At 43.2% G+C, this 20,076-nt stretch overlaps 2 protein-coding genes and 1 long non-coding RNA gene across 4 annotated transcripts in view; 2 read left to right on the plus strand and 1 right to left on the minus strand.

Annotated features, from left to right (window-relative positions):
* Nucleotides 1-8,023, plus strand: part of LOC125453821 (caspase-8-like) — a 62,392-nt gene extending 54,369 nt beyond the window's left edge. For both annotated transcript variants that reach the window (XM_048533808.2, XM_048533809.2), the window contains exon 11: nucleotides 7,461-8,023. In XM_048533808.2, coding sequence (XP_048389765.2) covers nucleotides 7,461-7,608 — 148 coding nt within the window. In that variant the 3' untranslated portion in view covers nucleotides 7,609-8,023. The remainder of the gene's footprint in view (nucleotides 1-7,460) is intronic.
* Nucleotides 7,999-19,008, minus strand: LOC132209806 (uncharacterized). The gene is made up of 2 exons (XR_009445914.1): nucleotides 18,926-19,008; nucleotides 7,999-9,464 (listed from the first exon to the last, which is right to left on the minus strand). It is a non-coding gene; the product is annotated as an uncharacterized LOC132209806 (long non-coding RNA).
* A 61-nt stretch (nucleotides 19,009-19,069) lies between these two features.
* The window catches only part of LOC125453895 (sentrin-specific protease 2), a gene marked incomplete at its 5' end in the record, with an annotated part of 165,131 nt that continues 164,124 nt past the window's right edge, over nucleotides 19,070-20,076 (plus strand). Inside the window, one exon of the mRNA XM_048534007.2 lies at nucleotides 19,070-19,299. Coding sequence (XP_048389964.2) covers nucleotides 19,070-19,299 — 230 coding nt within the window. The remainder of the gene's footprint in view (nucleotides 19,300-20,076) is intronic.

The raw sequence follows: 20,076 nt of genomic DNA on the forward strand, positions 1-20,076 counted from the left end.
TTACCTTACCTGTCAAGCCTCTTGCTTTGAAATAAATGCAGTTTAACCTAAACTTCTCTTGCTTCTTGCTATGCTGTTGCCTGCCCTGTCTATTACTAGGATTACCAACACTATTTAACTTGGTCTCATGAACATCTGTACGGTCCTTAACCTTCTCTTTCATCTCTCTCTACTGCTTTGGATCCCACTCCCCTCCCGGACTTGTTTGAATCCTGATGGGTGGCTCTAGCAAATCTCTCTGCCAGGATATTGGTCCTGTTCCAGAAGAGATCCCAATGATCCAAGAATCTGAGTCCCTGCCCCTTGCACCAGCTCACAAGCCATGCATTCATTTGCCAAATCCCTTATTCCTACTTGTTGTAACACATGACATTAGTAGCAGTCCAGAAATTTTACTACTCTTGAGGTTCTGCATTTTAACCTTCTTCCTAATTTGCTATAATCATTATTCAGGGACCCATCCCTTTTCCTACATTCTAATGTTTTCGTCACTCTTGAGTTGCAAGCAGTATTTCCAAGATTGTCATTTACTGCCTGTCTCTAGTTGTCCTGAGAAGTTAGTGTAAGTTTTATTGCCTTGAATTGCACTCAATTCAAACTCACAATGTGTATTCCCCTATGCTCCTGAATGAGACTTGTAGTTTCTGCACACGTTTTAATTTTCTCTCTCCTCGGATGCTGCCAGTCACGCTGCATTTCTCCAGTGCTTTCTGTTGCTGTTTCAGATTTCCTGCACCCACAGTTTTTTGTTTTATATAAATAAAGTGAGTGTTTAATCCTCTACAGAGTGAGAATGAAGACCTAATAGTATATAATAAGGAAATAGCAAATGGCATGAACAAAAAATTTGCTTCAGTCTTCACAAAAGAGGATATTAAAAAACTTGTGGTATTAACTGGAAGTCAAGAGGCAGAGAGAGAAGAATAATCATTATGGAAGAGATACGAAGCAAACTCTTATTCAGCAAAAATTGAACTGAGATACCAAGTCTCTGGGTCCAGATGGACTTCATCCTTGGATCTTAAAACAGGTGGCCAATGAGATAGTGGATATAGAACATAGAACATAGAACATTACAGCACAGGACAGGCCCTTCGGCCCTCAATGTTGTGCCGACCTGTCATACCGATCTCAAGCCCATCTAACCTACACTATTCCATGTATGTCCATATGTTTATACAATGACGACTTAAATGTACCTAAAGTTCTACCGTTGCAGGCAAAGCGTTCCATTCCCTGACTACTCTCTGAGTAAAGAAACCACCTCTGACATCTGTCCTATATCTTTCACCCCTCAATTTAAAGCTATGCCCCCTCGTGCTCGGCATCACCATCCTAGGAAAAAGGCTCTCCCTATCCACCCTATCTAACCCTCTGATTATTTTATATGTTTCAATTAAGTCACCTCTCAACCTTCTTCTCTCTAATGAAAACAGCCTCAAGTCCCTCAGCCTTTCCTCGTAAGACCTTCCCTCCATACCAGGCAACATCCTAGTAAGTCTCCTCTGCACCCTTTCCAAAACTTCCACATTCTTCTTATAATGCGGTGACCAGAACTGTGCGCAATACTCCAAGTGTGGCCGCACCAGAGTTTCGTACAGCTTCACCATAACCTCTTGGCTCCGGAACTCGATCCCTCTATTAATAAAAGCTAAACCACTGTATGCCTTCTTAACAGCCCTGTCAACCCGGGTGGCAACTTTCAAAGATCTGTGTACATGGACACCGAGATCTCTCTGCTCGTCTACACTACCAAGAAACTTACCATTAGCCCAGTACTTTGCCTTCTAGTTACTCCTACCAAAGTGCATCACCTCACACTTGTCCGCATTAAATTCCATTTGCCACCTCTCAGCCCAGCTCTGCAGCTTATCTATGTCTCTCTGCAACCTACAGCATCCTTCGTCACTATAGTGACAACCTACACAAGGATCACAGGTTTCACAATCAGACAACAAAATGATCTCAACAAAAACCATTCAGCCAGTCAATAATATGACTGTTTTAATCTTGTAACCCAAATAAAATTTCAATACCAACTGATGCGGGACAGAGCTATCTTATGAGCACCGGAGACAGCACCTAAGTATGTTATCCCCTACGCGTCAATGTCTCACTCTCCCTGAAGTATCCAATTCCATCCCATAATGAAAGCCTGGAATGTGCATCATTCTGGTCACCCTTGTTCTTCTTCATGGTGATGTCTGCGGTTCCAACAGCAGTAATACTTTGTTCTAGAGCTGCTGGGACTGCTAAAGCTGCCAACCAGACAGACTGGCAAGCAGCTCTGGAGGCTGGGACTTCCTGTCCACAGAGGGGTAGCATCTAACCCTCACACAGTTTATGCCATGACACAGATTATCGCTGCTGGGCAAAACGATGCCCCCACGATGCAACCCAATGCATTCAGTACAGAAACCTTCTGATGAACGGCATCAGACCTGAAACTTTAACCTCGTGTTTTTCCCACAGATGTTACCTCGTCAGCTAACATCTTCATTTTATTGTTCCATGTTTCCATCATGTATAGTTATTTGCTGTTTGTTTCTCCTTGTCATCAGCTCAATTCAATCACAAGTCAGTGTCCAATATGCATGAAACACTATATAGAACATTCAGAATTTAATGAAGTAACAGGGTGTTGATTTTATAAAAAGTAGTTTCTCTCATTTTACATTCTGTGCCCAGAGAGACAAACACAAAAGATGCTATGTTCCATAGCAGAAACATAATTATCAACCAGAATGAGGGGGATACTCTTGGCAATAATGAAGTTCCATCAGCAAGGCGACTGTTGTTGACCTGGATGATGTCAGCACTTTGATTTAAACTTCACGCTTTAGAACTTTAGCCCAAGGAGGCAATGCAAAGAAAGAAAGGCTTGTATTTATGCAGCAATTTTCACGACCATTGTGCATATTTTGAAGTGTTTTACAGTTAGTGAAGAACTTGAAGTTTATTTACTGTAGGACCTCCAGCTACCAATTTGCACACAGCAAACTCCCACAAATAACATGACCATGATCAGTCAGTCATGTTTGTGATGTTGATTCAGTATCAAATGTTGGCTGGACATCAGAGATAACTCCCTGTTATTCATTTTACTGATTTTCCTATATCAGGAAAGGTGTTCAACAGGACAGATACTAATAGGTGAGATCCTTTAATGAATACTTTGCATCAGTATTCACAAAGGAGAATAACATGGTGGATGGTGAGTCTTCGGAGTGGTGTATTGATACTCTAGGTCATGTCAATGTAAAAGATAAGGTGATGGGTATTTTGAAAAGCATGATGGTTGACAAGTCCCCATGTCCCAATGGGATCTGTCCAGAATGCGGAGGGACACGAGTCAAGAAATTGCTGAGACCTTGTATGAAACTTCTATGTCCTGTTTAGTCACAGGAGAGATCCCTGAGGACCGGAGAATAGCCAGCATTGTTCCTTTTATAGAAGGGCAACAGGGCTGATCTGGGAAATGACGACAAGTCGGTGAGCTTTGTCAATGACAGGGAAATTACATTTTGAAGATCCTTAGGCAGAGGGTTCACTCATAATTGGAAAAATATGGACTTATTCGCTTAGTTTGTGTGGGGCAGGTCATGCATCACAAACTTGATTGAATTTTTTGAGGAAGTGGCAAAGATGATTGAGTACAAAGTGGAAGATGTTGCCTATATGGATTTTAGCAATGCAGAAGATGTTGTCTGTATGGACTTTAGCAAGGCCTTTGACAAGTTCCCTCTTGGCAGGTTGATACCAAAGATGAAATCACCTGGGTTCTGCAGCGAGCTGGCAAGATGGATGCAGAACTGGTGTGTTATAGAAGAGAGATTAACACTAGAAGGGTGTATTTCTGACTAGAGATCTGTGACAGTTGTGTTCTACATGGTTCCATGCTGGGATCCCTGTTGTTTACAATATATATAAATGATTTGGATGAGAATGTAGGTGGCCTGATTAATAAGTTTACAGATGACATCAAGATTGGGGGAGCTGCAATTGGTGGGGATCACCAGAGAACACAGTAGGATATAGATAAGGCTAGAGACTTGGGTGGAGAAATGACAGATGGAGTTTAATCCGGACAAATGCAAGGTGATGCATTTTGGAAGATTTAATGCAGGAGGGAAATATACAGTAAATTACTGCACCCTTTGTAGCATCAACATTCTGAGGGATTTAGGTTTACAGCCCACAGTTCCCTTAAGAGGCAATGCAAGTGATTATGATGGTAACGGAGACAAATGGCATGCCCACCTTCAATCACCTGAGGCAGAGTATAAAAGTTGTCAGTCATATTGCAGTTCTGTAGAACCTTAGTCAGACCATTTGGAGTATTGTGTACAATTTTGATTGCCACACTCCCAGAAGGATGGGGATGCTTTGGAGGGGGGTTTGGAGGGTAGTAGTTATGAGGTGTGTTTGGACAAACTTGATTTGTTTTCATTTGAATATCGAAGGATGAGGAGTGACCTGAACAAACTTTACAAAATTATGACAGGTGAGAATGGAGAGCTAATAATACAAGGAAATGGCAATTGACATGAACAAATTTGCTTCAGTCTTCACAACAGAGGATACAAAAATGATTCCAGGTAGTAAGCAAAACTGGGCTGACAAGTCTCCAGGCCAGATGGACCTCATCCTAGGATCTTAAAAAAGGTGACCAGTGAGGGAGTAGACGCATTGTTAATTTTCCAAATTTTCCTTTATCACAAAAGGTTCCATCAGCCTGGAAAGTAGTAAATGTAACCCATGTATTCAAGGTGACAGCAAACATGAAACTATTGGCAGTTAGGCCTCTAAATTAGATGAGATTACCAACAGTGTGGGAAAAGGCCCTTCAGCCCAACAAGTACACACCGCCCCTTGAAACATCCCACCCAGACCCATCTCCCTATAACCCACACACCCCTGAACACTACAGGCAATTTAGCATGGCTGATCCACCTAGCCTGCACATCTTTGGACTGTGGGAGGAAACCGGAGCACCCGGAGGAAACCCACGCAGACACGGGGAGAATGTGCAAACTCCACGCAGACAGTCGCCCGAGGCTGGAATTGAACCTGGGTCCCTGGTGCTGTGAGGCTGCAGTGCTAACCACTGAGCCACCATGCCGCCCCAGTTGTAAGTAACCACTGAATAGGTAGAAAAGGGATGGGTGACCACCAGGCAGAGTAGAGGAAGGCACGTAGTGTAGGAGTCCCCTGCGGTCCACTTCTAACAGGTACACTGTTTTGGATTTTGTCGTGGGAGATTACTTTGCAGGGGATTGCAGCAGAAGTAAGACCCATGGTACAATGGATGGTTCTGGTGCAGAGAAGGGAGGAAGAAGAGTAGCAAGGCTGTAGTGATTAGTGATTCAATAGTAAGTGACAAACGTTTCTGCAGTTGCATGAGAGATTCCAGGATGGGATGTTGTCTCCCTGGTGCCGTGGTCAAGAATGTCTTTGAGCAGCTGCAGGACATTCTGAAGGGTGAGGGTGACCAGCTAGTATTCATAATACATATCAGTACGACCTACCAAAGGGGTGAGATCCGACAAGGAGAGTCTAGAGATTTGGAACGTAAAATTGCAAGGTAGGACATCAACAGTAATCCCAGAATTACTACCAGCACCACATGCTCATTAGAAATAGGATATGCCACATGTGGCTGGAGAAAAAGTGTAGGAGGGAGAGATTCAGATCCTGGGATATTGGTACTAGTTCAGGATCTGAGCAGGACTAAACCCAATGGTCTTGGTGGGGTGTTTGCTAGTGCTTTCAGTAAGGATTCAGACCAGAATAGCAGGGGGTGTGAAACTGAGCAGAAAGACAGAGAAAGGGAAACAAGGACAGAAACAAAAAGTTTATAGAAAATGTGGAAGGCAGAAAAACATGGTGCCATCTTGCAAAATAAAGCTGAGATGAATAACAAGGTCAAATGGATGAGGCTTTGTATCTTAATGCATGGAGCAATAACAATAGGGTAGATGAATTAGCAGCTCCAATAAATTTTAACGCTATGACATTACTGTGATTACAGTGAAATTCTTACAAGGTGCTAGGATGCACAGACAAAAAGGAAAAGATATGGGTTACATTGTTAGTAAAGGAGGAAATCAATGCAATAGTGAGGAAGCTGTTCCCATTCCTGAAAGGAAAAAGAATGAGAGGATGAAGATTTAAAGTCAGGTGCAAACAAAGCAAGAGTGACATATGAAAAAGCTTTTTCATGCAACAAGTGGTTAGGATATGAAATTCACTGCTTGGAAATGTGGTGGAGGCAGGTTCCATTGAGGCATCCAAGATTATTCGGATAGAAATGGTGTGCTGTTATGTGGGGAAGAGTCAGGGGATTGGCATAGGTATTAGAACTGGTGCAGGCACAATGGACCAAATGGCTTCCTTGTATGTCATAACAATTCTGTGATTCTATGATCCAATTGAATGTTGGAATAGGCTGAAGGAGCAGAATTACCTATTCCTGGCCCAATGTTTCATTTGTTTAAAGATTGCCTTTTCTAGATCAAATATAATTTTCTCCTGTTTCCTAGTACACTGGTAAATGTGGCATTAACAGGGGAAAAAGTTCTTTCAGATTCTACTTGTTTATCAAAAGTAGTATCCTAAATGTGTGTGTGTGTAGTTGATCTGTAATGTGTCTGGGGAGGCAATGGCCTAGTGGTATTATCGCTGGACTGTCAATCCAGAGACCCAGGTAACATTCTGGGGACCTGGGTTTGAATCTTGCCATGGCAGATGGTGGCATTTGAATTCAATAAAATATTTGGAATTAAAAATCTAAAGATGACCATGAATCCATTGTCGATTGTCGGAAAAATGCATCTTGTTCACCAATGTCTTTTTAGGGAAGGAAACTGCCATCTTTGCCTGGTCTGGCCTACATGTGACTGCAGACCCACAGCAATGTGGTTGACTCTCAACTGCCTGCTGGGCAACTAGGGATGGCAATAATTGCTGCCTAGCCAGCAACACACACACTCATCCTGTTAATGAATAAAAAAAACGAGTCAGCAACACATGCTCCACTTCTGAGTCTATTGAGTAACTTTCATTTGAGATATTCAGTTTGTCTTGAGGTTTACTAAAGTTAGTCATTGCTGTTTTTGTCTTGCCATCTCTTTCTTAACCCCCATGTTCCCACCACAGTGCATGGCAGATTAGAACTTACGACTTCCAAGTGGTTGTCGGCCATTTGGCCCTTCAAGATTGCTCCACCCACTCAATGATATCATAACTGAATCAAACAGAATGCTGGAGAAACCTATTAGGACTGGCAGTATCTGTGGAGAAAAACAAAGTGAATATTTCAAGTCTTTGGATCATGACTGATTTCATTGTGGTCTCATCACCACTTTGCTGTCTGCCCCCATACACCAAAACTCCTAATATTGATATATGATTCTTCTGTCTGCTTTCTAACACTTACAATTTTCTTTTTGCCATCCCAGAGGACAAGACCTGCTTACAATTCTGACTGTAGTGAATCAGAAAGTAAGTGAAAAACATTCGAGCAAGAAGCAAATTCCAGAGCCAAGATTCACCCTGTCCAAGAAGTTGATCATTTTGCCCCCTTCTCAAAGGAATTTAAACAGCTGATCCAACTTCAGCCACACAGGAATGGATGTCTGTATTTGAAACCTCCAGGAGAAAATTCAGTGAGCTAGTTTAACTTTAAAAATGAGTTTTGTCTGTCACTAAATGGCAACAGTACCTGTGGTTATTTGGACCCTGACATTTTTTACAACTATATCAAGTGCACATATTTTTAATCAATCTGTTTAAACATTTTATTATACACCTCTGGAACAGGAAGGACTTGAACCCTCCTGGTTCAGAGGTAAGGACACCATCTTTACGCCACAAAAGTCCTCCACATAGCAAGTGTAAGCTGCGTGAACCTATCAAACTATTATTATGATGTGAAAAATTCTAGTTAAGTTTCTGTGGATGCCTTTTGAAAATAAACTGACTTTAATGTAAATAATCCAAGAATAAAAGATTTTAATAAAAGACTGAGCTGGGAGGCATCCTTGCATTCGCTTTATTTCTTTCTCCTATGTAAGTAGCAGCTCAGTCAGCATAATAGGCACTTTGAAGAAAGAAAGACTTACATTGACAAACCACCTCTTCAAGAGATCTTGTTGATTTTATGCCTTCGGACTAAATAGAACAAAGCGATCATAACGCCCAATGCTGTACAGGATGACCTGTAGATCTATTTATTAACATTCTCCATAATAGTTGATCCCACTTAATGTCTACAACTACATTGTTTTTCTAGGACATAGATGAGTCACACATCTGGGATACAAGAAGAGTGAGTAAGAAATGTGGAGCTGGAAAGGCACAGCAGATCAGACTGCATCTGAGGAGCAGGGAAGTCAGTGTTTCAGGCTGAAACCCCATATCAGGACTCTGCTCCCTGCTCCTCAGAGTCCCGATGAAGAGTTTTGGCTAGAAATATTGACTTCTGTCTGTCTGACCTGCTATGCATTTCCAGTTCTACACTTATTGACTCTAACTTCCAGCATCTACAGTCCTTACTGTCTACAACAACGCTGATTTTCTTAGCTAGTCCCGTTTATAGTCTGAATTGGAAATCTTCCTTGGAGACCTGACAAAGGGGTTCAGCCTGAAAACATTGACTTCCCTGCTCCTCAGAGTCCCGACAAAGGGTTTTGGCTGGAGACATTGACTTCCCTGCTCCTTGGATGAGGTCTGACCTATGCTTTTCCAGCTCCACATTTATTGACTCTAACTTCCAGCATCTACAGTCCTAACTGTCTCCAACAAGAGTGATTTCAATCTTCCTGACCCCATGCCTTTCACACGCCTATGAAGAAGTGTTTAGGTAGTCCTTCTATCGTTTGTACAGGAAATTTCCTGGGGACTGAAGCTGTCATCTCAAAGTGCATTGAAGTAAAAAATTTTAGCCCTTACTGGCAGCAAATCTGGAAATGCACGCTTTTTGCAGCAGAGTGGCGTGAGCCGGGCGGACGTGAGGTCAGGGCAGAGAGGCAGTTGGGAAGGTAAGTGAGTGCTATTTAAGTAGGTGTGTTCTCCGCCCCAGGCCCTACATGGTAGGGCCTCCCTTCCACCCTCCTCTAACTGAATTAAGAGTCCACAGACTCACAGCAAAAAACAAGGGTTGAGGGGTGCCTGGTGAGTAAAATGCAAGGTTTTTGGCGAAGAGGCTCAGTGAGGAGATTACGCCACTGTTGAAGAGTGTGAAGACATGACTGCCAAGCTGATTCAGTCTGCTGCATGCATGATGTGGGAGGTCAGGGACACTGATGTTTCTGGCTCCTATAGCTGTGGTAGGTGTGTACATATTCAGCTTCTGAAGGAGGTTGTTGCAGCCCTGAAGCAAGAACTAGATGACCTCTGGCTCGTCCGAAAGAATGAGAATTTTCTGAACAGGACCTTCAGCGAGGTCATTACACCGACGATACCTAAAGAGAGAAAGGGAATGTCAATGATGAAGGAAGACATGAATGAAGTACCAGAGACCCCAGTGGAAGCACCTATTGTAAACAGGCTGACTGTCTTGGAAACTGTCAAGACAGGCGATACTGCCAGTCTGAGAGGTGGACAGGTCTGCGAGTCAAAAATTGGTGTAGTCAGACATCACGGAGAGCTGTGGTAATAGGGGACTCCATTGTGAGAGGGACTGACAGGGGTTTCTGCGGCAACAGGCGAGATTTGAGGATGGTGTGTTGCCTTGCTGGTGCCAGGATCCAGGATGTCACTGACAGAGTGCAGAAAATACTCAAGGTTGAAGGTGAAAAGCCAGAGGTGGTGGTGCATGTCGGCACTAATGACGTCAGGAAGAAAAGGAGGGGCATTCTACAGCGGGACTTCAGAACTCTGAAGAAGGCTGAAAAGCAGGACTTCCAGGGTGGTTATCTCCGGTTTGCTTCCAGTTCCTCGGGCTGGAGAGGGCAGGACAGAGATAATGGACTTGAACGTGTGGCTGAGGGACTGGTGCCAGAAGCAAGGATTTAAATTCTTGGATCACTGGGGTATGTTTTGGGGTAAGAATAAATTGTACAAGAGGGACGGTTTGCATCTTAAGTGGGGGACTGGTATTCTGGCAGGCAGGTTTGCCACTGCTACACAGCTGTGTTTAAACTAAGTAGTTTGGGGGGGGGGAGGGGCCAAACTCGAAATTTAAGAAGCAAGTTAAAGGGAAAGTAAGAGTAAGAAGTTAAGGACAACAGAATCAACAGAGCAGAAAACTCAAAGGATCGTACAGTACGGCAAGTGAAATAGGGATTGATAGGAAGGGTGAGGGGAGAAACAAATTAAAAATATTATATTCTTCGTGCATTCATTTAAGAAATAAGGTGGATGAGCTTGAGGGTCAGTTGGAAGTTGGCAAGTACAATGTTGTGGGGATAACAGACGTGGCTTCAAGTGGACAGGGCCTGGGAAACGAATATTCAAGGCTATACGTGCTATCGAAAGGACAAACTGGTGGGCAGAGGGGGTGGGGTGGCCCTGTTGGTGAGGAATGATGTTCAGTCCCTTGCGAGGGGGGGGCATAGAATCAGGAGATGTAAAGTCAGTATGGATAGAGCTGAGAAATTCTAAGGGTAGAAAGACCATAATGGCAGTTATCTACAGGCCCCCAAACAGTAGTCAGGATGTAGGGTGCAAGTTGAATCAGGAGTTGAAATTGGCCTGACACAAAGGTATCACTGCAGTTATTATGGGAGATTTCAACATGCAGGTAGACTGGGAAAATCAGGATGGTACTGGACTCCGAGAAAGGGAGTTTGTGCAGTGCCTCCGAGATGGATTCTTGGAACAGCTTGTACTGGAGCTTACCAGGGAGGAGGCAATTCTGGATCTGGTGTTTGTGCAATGAACCGGATTTGATCAGGGACCTCAAAGTAAAGGAGCCATTAGGAGGCAGTGACTATAATATGATGTGTTAATCTGCAGTTTGAGAGGGAGAAGGGAGAATCGGAAGTGTCAGTATTGCAGTTGAATAAAGGGAACTATGGAGCTATGAGGGAGGAGCTGGCCAATGTTCAATGGTACAATACCCTAGCAGGGATGGCAGTGGAACAACAATGGCAGGTATTTCTGGGTATAATGCAGAAGGTGCAGGATCAGTTCATACCAAAGAGGAAAAAAGATCCTAAGTGGAGGCGGGGCAGCCGTGGCTGCTGAGGGAAGTTAAGGACTGCATAAAGATAAGAGATGTATAACATAGCAAAGATGAGTGGGAAGCCGGAGGACTGGGAAGCTTTTAAAGAGCAACAGCAGATAGCTCATTTTTTCTCTGTGTATTGCCTTTTCAGTTATGAAGGAAAACTGGCCAAAAACATAGGATAATAAAAGCATTTTTAGGTATGTGAAAAGAAGGAAAAAAGGTTAATTCTAAAATTGGGCCCTTGAAGACAGAAACAGGCGAATTTATTATGGGGAACAAGGAAATGGCAGAAGAGTTTGCTTGTGTCTTCCCTCGTGAAGACAGATCCATCTCCCAGATGCAATAGTGGCCGAAGGACCTAGGGTAATGGATGAACTGAAGGGTATTTATATTAGGCAGGAAATGGTGTTGGATAGACTTAGGTCTGAAGTCCCAGGGACCTGATGGCCTGCATCCCAGGGTACTTAAGGAAGTGGTTCTAGAAATCGTGGACGCATTGGTAATTATTTTCCAAGGTTCTAAGATTCAGGATCAGTTCCCATGGATTGGAGGGTGGCAAATGTTGTCCCACTTTTCAAGAAAGGAGGGAGAGAGAAATCAGGAAATTATAGACCCGCTAGCCTGATGTCAGTGGTGGGAAAGATGCTGGAGTCAATCACGAAAGATGAAATTACGACTCATTTGGATAGCAGTAACAGAATAGGTCAGAGTCAGCATGGATTTACGAAGGGGAAATCGTACGTGACTAATCTTCTGGAATTTTTTTGAGGATGTATCTACAAAAATGGGTAAGGGAGAGCCAGTGGATGTGGTGTACCTAGACTTTCAGAAAGCCTTTGATAAACTCCCGCATAGGAGATTGGTGAACAAAATTAGGGCACATGGTATTGGGGGCAAAATACTGAGTTGGATTGAAAATTGGCTGGCTGACAGGAAGCAAAGAGTAGTGATAAACGAGTCCCTTTCGGAATGGCAGGCAGTGACCTGTGGAGTACCACAAGGTTTGGTGCTGGGACCACAGCTGTTTACGATATATATTAATGATATAGACGAAGGCATTAGAAGTAATATTAGCAAACTTGCTGATGACACAAAGTTGGGTGGCAGTGTGAAATGTGAGGAGGGTGTTATGAGAATACAGGGTGACTTGGAAAGGCTAGGTGAGTGGACAGATGCATGGCAGATGCAATTTAATGTGGATAAATGTGTGGTTATCCACTTTGGCAAGAACAGGGAGGCAGATTACTATCTAAATGGAGTCAAGTTAGGTAAAGGGGAAGTACAACGAGATCTAGGTGTTCTTGTACATCTGTCAATGAAAGCAAGCATGCAGTTACAGCAGGCAGTGAAGAAAGCTAATGGCATGCTGGCCTTCATAAGAGGAATTGAATATAGGAGCAAAGAGGTCCTTCTGCAGTTGTACAGGGCCCTGGTGAGACCACACCTGGAGTATTGTGTGCAGTTCTGGCCTCCAAATATGAGGAAGGACATTCTTGCTATTGGGGGAGTGCAGCGTAGGTTCACGAGGTCAATTCCCGGAATGGTGGGACTATCATATGTTGAAAGATTGGAGCGACTGGGCTTGTATATGCTTGAGTTTAGAAGGATGAGAGCGGATCTGATAGAGGCGTATAAGATTATTAAGGGATTGGACACTCGAAGCAGGAAGCATGTTTCCGCTGATGGGTGAGTCCAGAACCAGAGGACACGGTTTAAAAATAAGGGGTAGGCCATTTAGAACAGAGTTGAGGAATAACTTCTTCACCCAGAGAGTAGTGGATATAGGGAATGCGCTACTCCAGAAGGCAGTGGAGGTCAACTCTCTGAATACTTTGAAGAAAGAGATAAACAGAGCTCTTATAGATCGTGGAATCAAGGGTTATGGGGATAAGGCAGGAACAGGATACTGATTGTGGATGATCAGCCATGATCGTAATGAATGCGGGTGCTGGCTCGAAGGGCCTACTCCAGCACCTATTGTCTATTCATATAAGTCGAAATACAATAATGGCAGGAACACCAATGTTTCACTCTGAATCTATGAGGCACCTTTGTACAATCCCAGAAAATATTGGGGGAAATTTGTCACAGTGTCAAGGTCATTGCTTTGAAACGGAGGCCCAATTTAACCTTGCATTTGATTCATTATGAAATGCCCTAAACCTGAAGAATCGTTCCACAAAATAGGTAAATGTTAACAAAAAATGACAAAGGAAATAAAAGTTCACAAAACTAAAAGTGGAGACTGAAAGCAAATGTCAGAAGCAAACCTTTAGTTAAGGACTAGGAAAATTATGGAAAGTATAGGAAGAAATTGAAAAAGCTAAAAAGAGACGCAAAGGGACGTTACAAAAACAAGAATAGCAGGTTGCATTAAACTTAATCCTAAAACGGTTCATGAAGCTATAAAGTGTAAATTTGAGAAAACGTTGGGTTTTAAGAACCCAAAACAAAGTGTGAAGCTGGTTGAACACAGCAGGTCAAGCAGCATCTAAAGAGCACAAAAGCTCCTCAGATGCTGCTTGGCCTGCTGTGTTCATCCAGCTTCACACGTTGTTAACTAAATTACTACTTCACATCTTTTGCTTCCTCATGAAGACAGATGCAAAGGTTACAGTAAAGGGGGATTGGGAAGATATGGACAAGATGATAATAATAGAAGAAATAGAGTAGCATTACTGAAGGTTGGTGCAGAAACCATAGAGATGTTGGTCACATAGAACGGTGTCACAGGGCTGCCAGTATTACACCACTATTCAAGAAAGGGAAGAGGGGAAAAAGAGACAAACAAAATAGAATGTAGATAGGAACACGTAAGAAAGACCTGAAGCCCAGAAAAGAGTGTTTGAAGCATGAAAAAGTAAAAAATGGATTTATTGAAGAAGTCAGTTTGTAGGTCCTCGTCCAGGTATTATGAGAAAAGACATTTGAAAATAAGAACCAAAATTATAACTAGCAAGAACATGAACGTGGCTAGGGATTCCCAATTCTGTATGCTCCACCTGTTCACATGAAACTATGGTAAAATCAAATAAAATACCATGAAGTAAAGGAGCATTTGCAGAACACCAGAATTGGTTTGAAACTAGTCAGTGAAAATTATTTTTCAAGAGAAGGTGGTGTAACTCAAACGACAGTCACATTAGCAGGACCTGATGGTTCACAACAGCACTAGGTGAAGCTGAGAATGAAATTTATTTTTATAGAATCTCCACAATTTGGAAACAGGCTCTTTGGCCCAACAAATCCACACCAACCCTCAGAGCATCCCACCCAGACCCCATCCCCTATAGCCCACCGAATCTACACATCCCTGAACACTACAGGCAATTTAGCATGGCCAATACACCTAGCCTGCACATCTTTGGACTGTGGGAGGAAACCGGAGCACCCAGAGGAAACCCATGCAAATGCAGGGAGAATGTGCAAATTCCACACAGTCAGTCACCCAATGGTGAAATCGAACTTGGGTGCCTAGCGCTGTGAGGCAGCAATGCTAATCACTGAGTTGCTGTGCCACCCATAGTTATGGCATTCTCAAAACTGTAATGTGACAAAAAGCTGAGAAGATATCATCCCTTCAAAACCAAACTGCAGTCTGTTATTTACACTTTTATCACTTCATGTGTATTACAGCAAAATTACTCATTTTTAAAAATAAAGATTTTAGCTATTTTGCAGTTACCTAAAAGATTTGACCAGCAGTTTGCAATACTTTGAAATAATAAAGACTGGGTCTGACAGATGCAATTCTTGTGGTAAATAGGGATTTTTAGAAAAAATGTAATAAGTCACTAGAAAATAAGGCAGAATTAAGGAATTTATTTTTATTAATTTGTGGAATGTGAGCTTTGCTGGCATGGCCAACATTTGTTGTCCATCATGAATTGTTCTTGAAATCGTAATGGCAAGAGCCTCCTTCTTAAACTGAAACTGTGTCGTGGGTAGATCCTCAACTGAGCACTCCATTCAATTACAGCAAACCACTCCAAAAAGAGTATTATCACAAACCATTCAGGAGTAACCAGTTTGCCAATGGACTTACAAAGTCCTCCACATTAACTGCAGGAGATTGGTGCAAAGGTTGGGAGAGCTATCCAACAAATTAGACAACTTTACAGTAGTATGATTTTTTTGAGCATAACTACCAGCATTGGAAACACAATGGGAGGGGTCCCTGGAAATTCTGACTGCGAATTTCAACTCCATGATTCTTCTGCCACCAGGCTGCAGCTTAAATGCTGCTGATTTTCACCTCTTGCTTTCCTTCATGTGAAGGATAGAAGTACTGGGGTAGGCCATTCAGTCCCTTGAGCCTGTTCTACCATTCAATGGTAGATTGGCATATTACTCCCATCTAATCATCATTTTCCTTACTACTCTTGCCAAATAAAAGTCAATCAGTCGTGGCCTTCAAATTTTCTGCTGTCTGTCTCATTCGATTCCTTTAAATATATTCTGATTATTAAATATGCTTCTGATTTCATGTATTGTACTTGCATTTTTTTTTAGCAGTCCCTTGATTGGAATCTATCAAAAGTATTCTGCTAGTCCATGTTAATAATATGTGCCATGCTAGCAACCTCCTCAGAATTCAGCTATAGTTAACGGACATGATTTATTTGTTACAATTTAATGTTCATTCTTTTTCATCAATTCATTTTGGTAATCATACAGTCATAGAGATGAACAGAGGGACCTAGGGGTTCAGTTACATAATTCTTTGAAATTTGTATCTCATATAAATAAGGTGGTTAAGAAGGTGTTTAGCATGCTTGCCTTCATTGTTCAGACCTTTGAGTATTAGAGCTGGAACATTATGTTGAGATTGTACAAGTCAGTGGAGCCTCTTCTGGAATACTGTGTCCAGTTCTGGTCTCAAGTTATAGAAAGGATATTATTATGTTGGAAAGACTTCAGAAGATATTTACCAGGATGGAAGGTTTGAGTTATAAGGAGAGGTTGGATAGGTTGGGACTTTTTTCACTGGAGGGTAGGTGGTGATCTAAGAGACATTTACAAAATAATGAAGGGTTTCAATAAGGTGAATGGCAAGTGTTTTTTTCCCCCTAGGATAGGGAACATCAAAGGTAGGGGCCATATTTTTAGGGAGAAGAAAGATTTTAAAAAGGCACGAGCAGCATTTTTTTATAGAAAGAGTGATTCATGGGTGGAATGAACTTGCAGAGGAAGTGGTGGATGCAGGTGCAGTTACAATGTTTAAAGAATATTTAGATAAGTACATGAATGGGAAAGGTTGAAGGGATATAGGCCGAGTGCAGGCAGGCGGGACTAGTTTAGCTTGGGATCTTGGTCAGCATGGTCTGGTTGGACTGAACGGTCTGTTTCTGTACTGTATGACTCTCTGACTCCATAGTTTGCCTAAGGACTTTTCGACAAAATTTCCAATGTATATTTTAAATGTTTATAAATAGCGAAGTAACACTGGCAATTTCCCAATCTCACAGGATTGGAAATCCTGAATCAAGAGAAAATTGAAATATTCCAATGAGTGCATCAATAATTGCTTCCCGTTATATTGTTAATGTATGGGAATATTGGCATTGCAATGAGGACCACAGTTTATTACTCATCCTTAACAGTGGGTAAGAAGAATCTGGTGAACCTCCTTATTGCAGCTACTGCAGGTGAAAGTTCTTCCCCTGTCATGAGCTATTGGATATGGAATTTCAGGTTCTCAACTCATGGCCATAAAGGATTGGCAATATATTTCTAAGTTAGGGTTTTGTAACTTGCAACGGAACTTGTATCTGTTCCTTTCTACCTCATTCTCAGGTATTATATTACCATTTTTCCAATCCATTGGAACCTTTGCTGCATCCAAGGAGTTTTGGAATATCATAACCATTGAATCCACTTTATCTGATGCTACTTTCTTTAAGATCCTAAATTCTAAGCCATCAGGCCCTGGGGGCTTATCTACCTTTAATCCCATTAGTTTGCTCAATACTTTTTTCCTGTGTGATTATTTGTTCCAGCTTCAGACTTTTTTGTAAACTCTGCATTACCGGCCACTATGGGATAGTACTAGTGTCCTGGACTGTAAAAACTGAAGCAAAATATTGCCAAAGATGAAAAACAAATTTTCAAGTGAATACAGAGATAATGAGGTGTACAACTGGATGAACACAGCAGGCCACGCAGCATTATAGAACGGGAAAGCTGACGTTTCAGGCCTAGACCCATCTTCGGAAAAACAAATGGATACAGATAGGTTGGGTGAATGGGCCATTTCTGTGTTCCACGCTATTGACACCCCAGTCTTATCCTCCAAGGGACCCACATTCACTTTATCTACACTCTTCACTTTTGTACAGTTAAAGAAGCTTTTGCTAACTGTTTTTATATTTCGCATTGGTCTTGTCATAATTTACCTTTACTCTTTTTTCTGACTTTTTTTTAGTAACCCTTTGTTGCTCTTTAAAAGTTTCTCGATCTTGCGATCTGCCTTCGTCATCACTTGTGAAATCATTGTTTTTGCTTCCACTGCACTCATTGGGTTGCAGGGTTCCCAAGCGGAATATGAGTTCCTGTTCCGTCCACTCCATTGACATGTCCGTCCTGGGCCTCCTGCAGTGCCACAACAATGCCGCATTGGGAACAGCAACTCATATTCCAGGAGCACAAAAGCTGACGTTTCGGGCCTAGACCCTTCATCAGAGAGGGGGAGGGGGAGAGGGTTCTGAAATGAATAGGGAGAGAGGGGGAGGCAGACCGAAGATGGATAGAGGAGAAGATAAGTGGAGGAGAGTATACATGGGGAGGGGATAGGTCAGTCCGGGGAGGACGGACAGGTCAAGGAGGCGGGATGAGGTTAGTGGGTGGGAAGTGGAGGTGCGGCCCGAGTTGGGAGGAGGGGATAGGTGAGAGGAAGAACAGATGAGGGAGGTGGGGACAGGCTGAGCTGGTTTTGGGATGTCGTGGGGAAAGGAGATTTTGAAGCTTGTGAAGTCCACGTGGTGGGGGGAGGGGTTATACAATGGTATTAATGTGGACTTCACAAGCTTCAAAATCTCCCCTTCCCCCACAGTATCCCAAAACCAGCCCAGCCTGTCCCCGCCTCCCTCACCTGTTCTTCCTCTCACCTCGAGCCGCATCCCCATTTCCTACCGACTAATCTCATCCCGCCCCCTTGACCTGTCCGTCTTCCCTGGGCTGACATATCGGCTCCCCCATCTACACTTACCATTACTGGCTCATCCCTGCCTCTTAGACCTGTCTGTCTCGTCTCCACCTATCTTCTCCTCTATCCGCCTCCCCCCTCCCCCCTCTCCCTATTTATTTCAGAAACCCCTTCCCCTCCCACATTTCCGAAGAAGGGTCTAGGCCCGAAACGTCAGCTCACTTACTGTTGCCAACGGTTATCTCATCCCTCCAAATTCGTTACTAAAATTTAAAAGTTCTGTTTCACAAATCGCCGTTTTTCCTTCCCTTAAATTATTCAATGTTACGTTGATTGTGTTCAGGAAATACTGGGAGTGTAAGGAGAGAAGCATGGTTTAAGGAAAGATTGGAGATTTAGGGATTGTCGGTGCTTAAGGAGAACACGGGGGTTTAGAGACGGAAGGATGCTTTAAAAAGAGTCTTCGAGTTCAAGGAGGGAAGGATGGTTTCAGGAGAGATTGGCGGGGGCGGTTTATCGAAGGTCAGTCCTTAAGGAGAAACTGTGGGTTGCTGGGGGAGGATACTTTAAGCAGAGACTGGGATTTTAAGGAGTAATATTCAGCTCACCCGAACAACAGCACAACCACTGATGGTGATACAACAAGATAAAACAGCGAGTTGTGACGTTGCATACAGGGATATTTCGGGTCTGCAAAAAAGGTAGAGGTTTATCAAAATTACTTGGCTTGTATTATACCTATCAGTCAGTGAAGCGAAGGAGGATCCACCGAGAACGAGACAAGCTACGCATGCGCGCACACTGCCGTTTCCCTGGCAACCGGCCCGGTGCTAGGCCCAGGCCTCACTCCTCGCCTCCACCGGGATATGTACGAATGGATCCGAGGCAATATCGCCTCTCTTCTGTCTACTACCCCGGCAGCTCCACCTCTCAGTGTTCCTAACCGGAGCAGTGCTGTCCCCTTGAAGCGCAGCTACCAGAGGTGGGTGTCAGGAGTCGGCTGGGTCCTGCAACCTCGCGTCCTTTTTCCAAGCTGGGCCCCTCTACTACAGCGCCTGTCATTTCCTCAGTAATGGAGTACTCGGTAATAAGAGCTAGGAGCAGGAGTAGGCCGTTCGGCCCTTCGAGCCCTCTCCGCCATTCAGTGCCCTTGGTATTCATTACTCACCCAGATCCCAACCCTAAATGTCAGCTTTCCTGCTGCTCTGCTGCTACCTGGCCCGCTCCGCTCCTCCAGCTCCACATTGTGTTATCTCTGACTCCAGCATTGGCAATTCTTACCATCTCTTCCGCGTAACCCCAGCCTCAGTTCCTGAGTTGTGCTGGAACCCTCGCTCAATTTTGTTTCCTCCTTTTATTTTTTTTCTCCATTGCACTACTTTTCTGCGTAACCTCCCATCTTCATTAACTTCTGCCCCACTGCCCTAACTGTTTGCCCCCTCCCCCTCCACCCCTATGATCGCTGACATACAGATTCTTTGTCAGATAGGAGTTTGTTTTATAATACTGAGGGAGAGGAAAAGATAAAGGACTGGCACAGGATATGTTGAACTTTCAGAGGAACACCATGGGCACAATGACTTGAATCGCCTTCTGTGCTGTAACTGTTCTATGATTGTTTTCATATCCTTCAATACACGCCCCATATTTTGACTTGTAACTACCTTGCTGACATCTGCACTTTCTCAGTTCTGGCCTCGCATGCATCCCCAATATTAACTGCTGCAAGTTGTGCCTAGATATGGAGCATTGAAATCCA

This window comes from Stegostoma tigrinum, chromosome 7, assembly GCF_030684315.1.
Source record: "Stegostoma tigrinum isolate sSteTig4 chromosome 7, sSteTig4.hap1, whole genome shotgun sequence".
Classification (NCBI taxonomy): domain Eukaryota; kingdom Metazoa; phylum Chordata; class Chondrichthyes; order Orectolobiformes; family Stegostomatidae; genus Stegostoma; species Stegostoma tigrinum.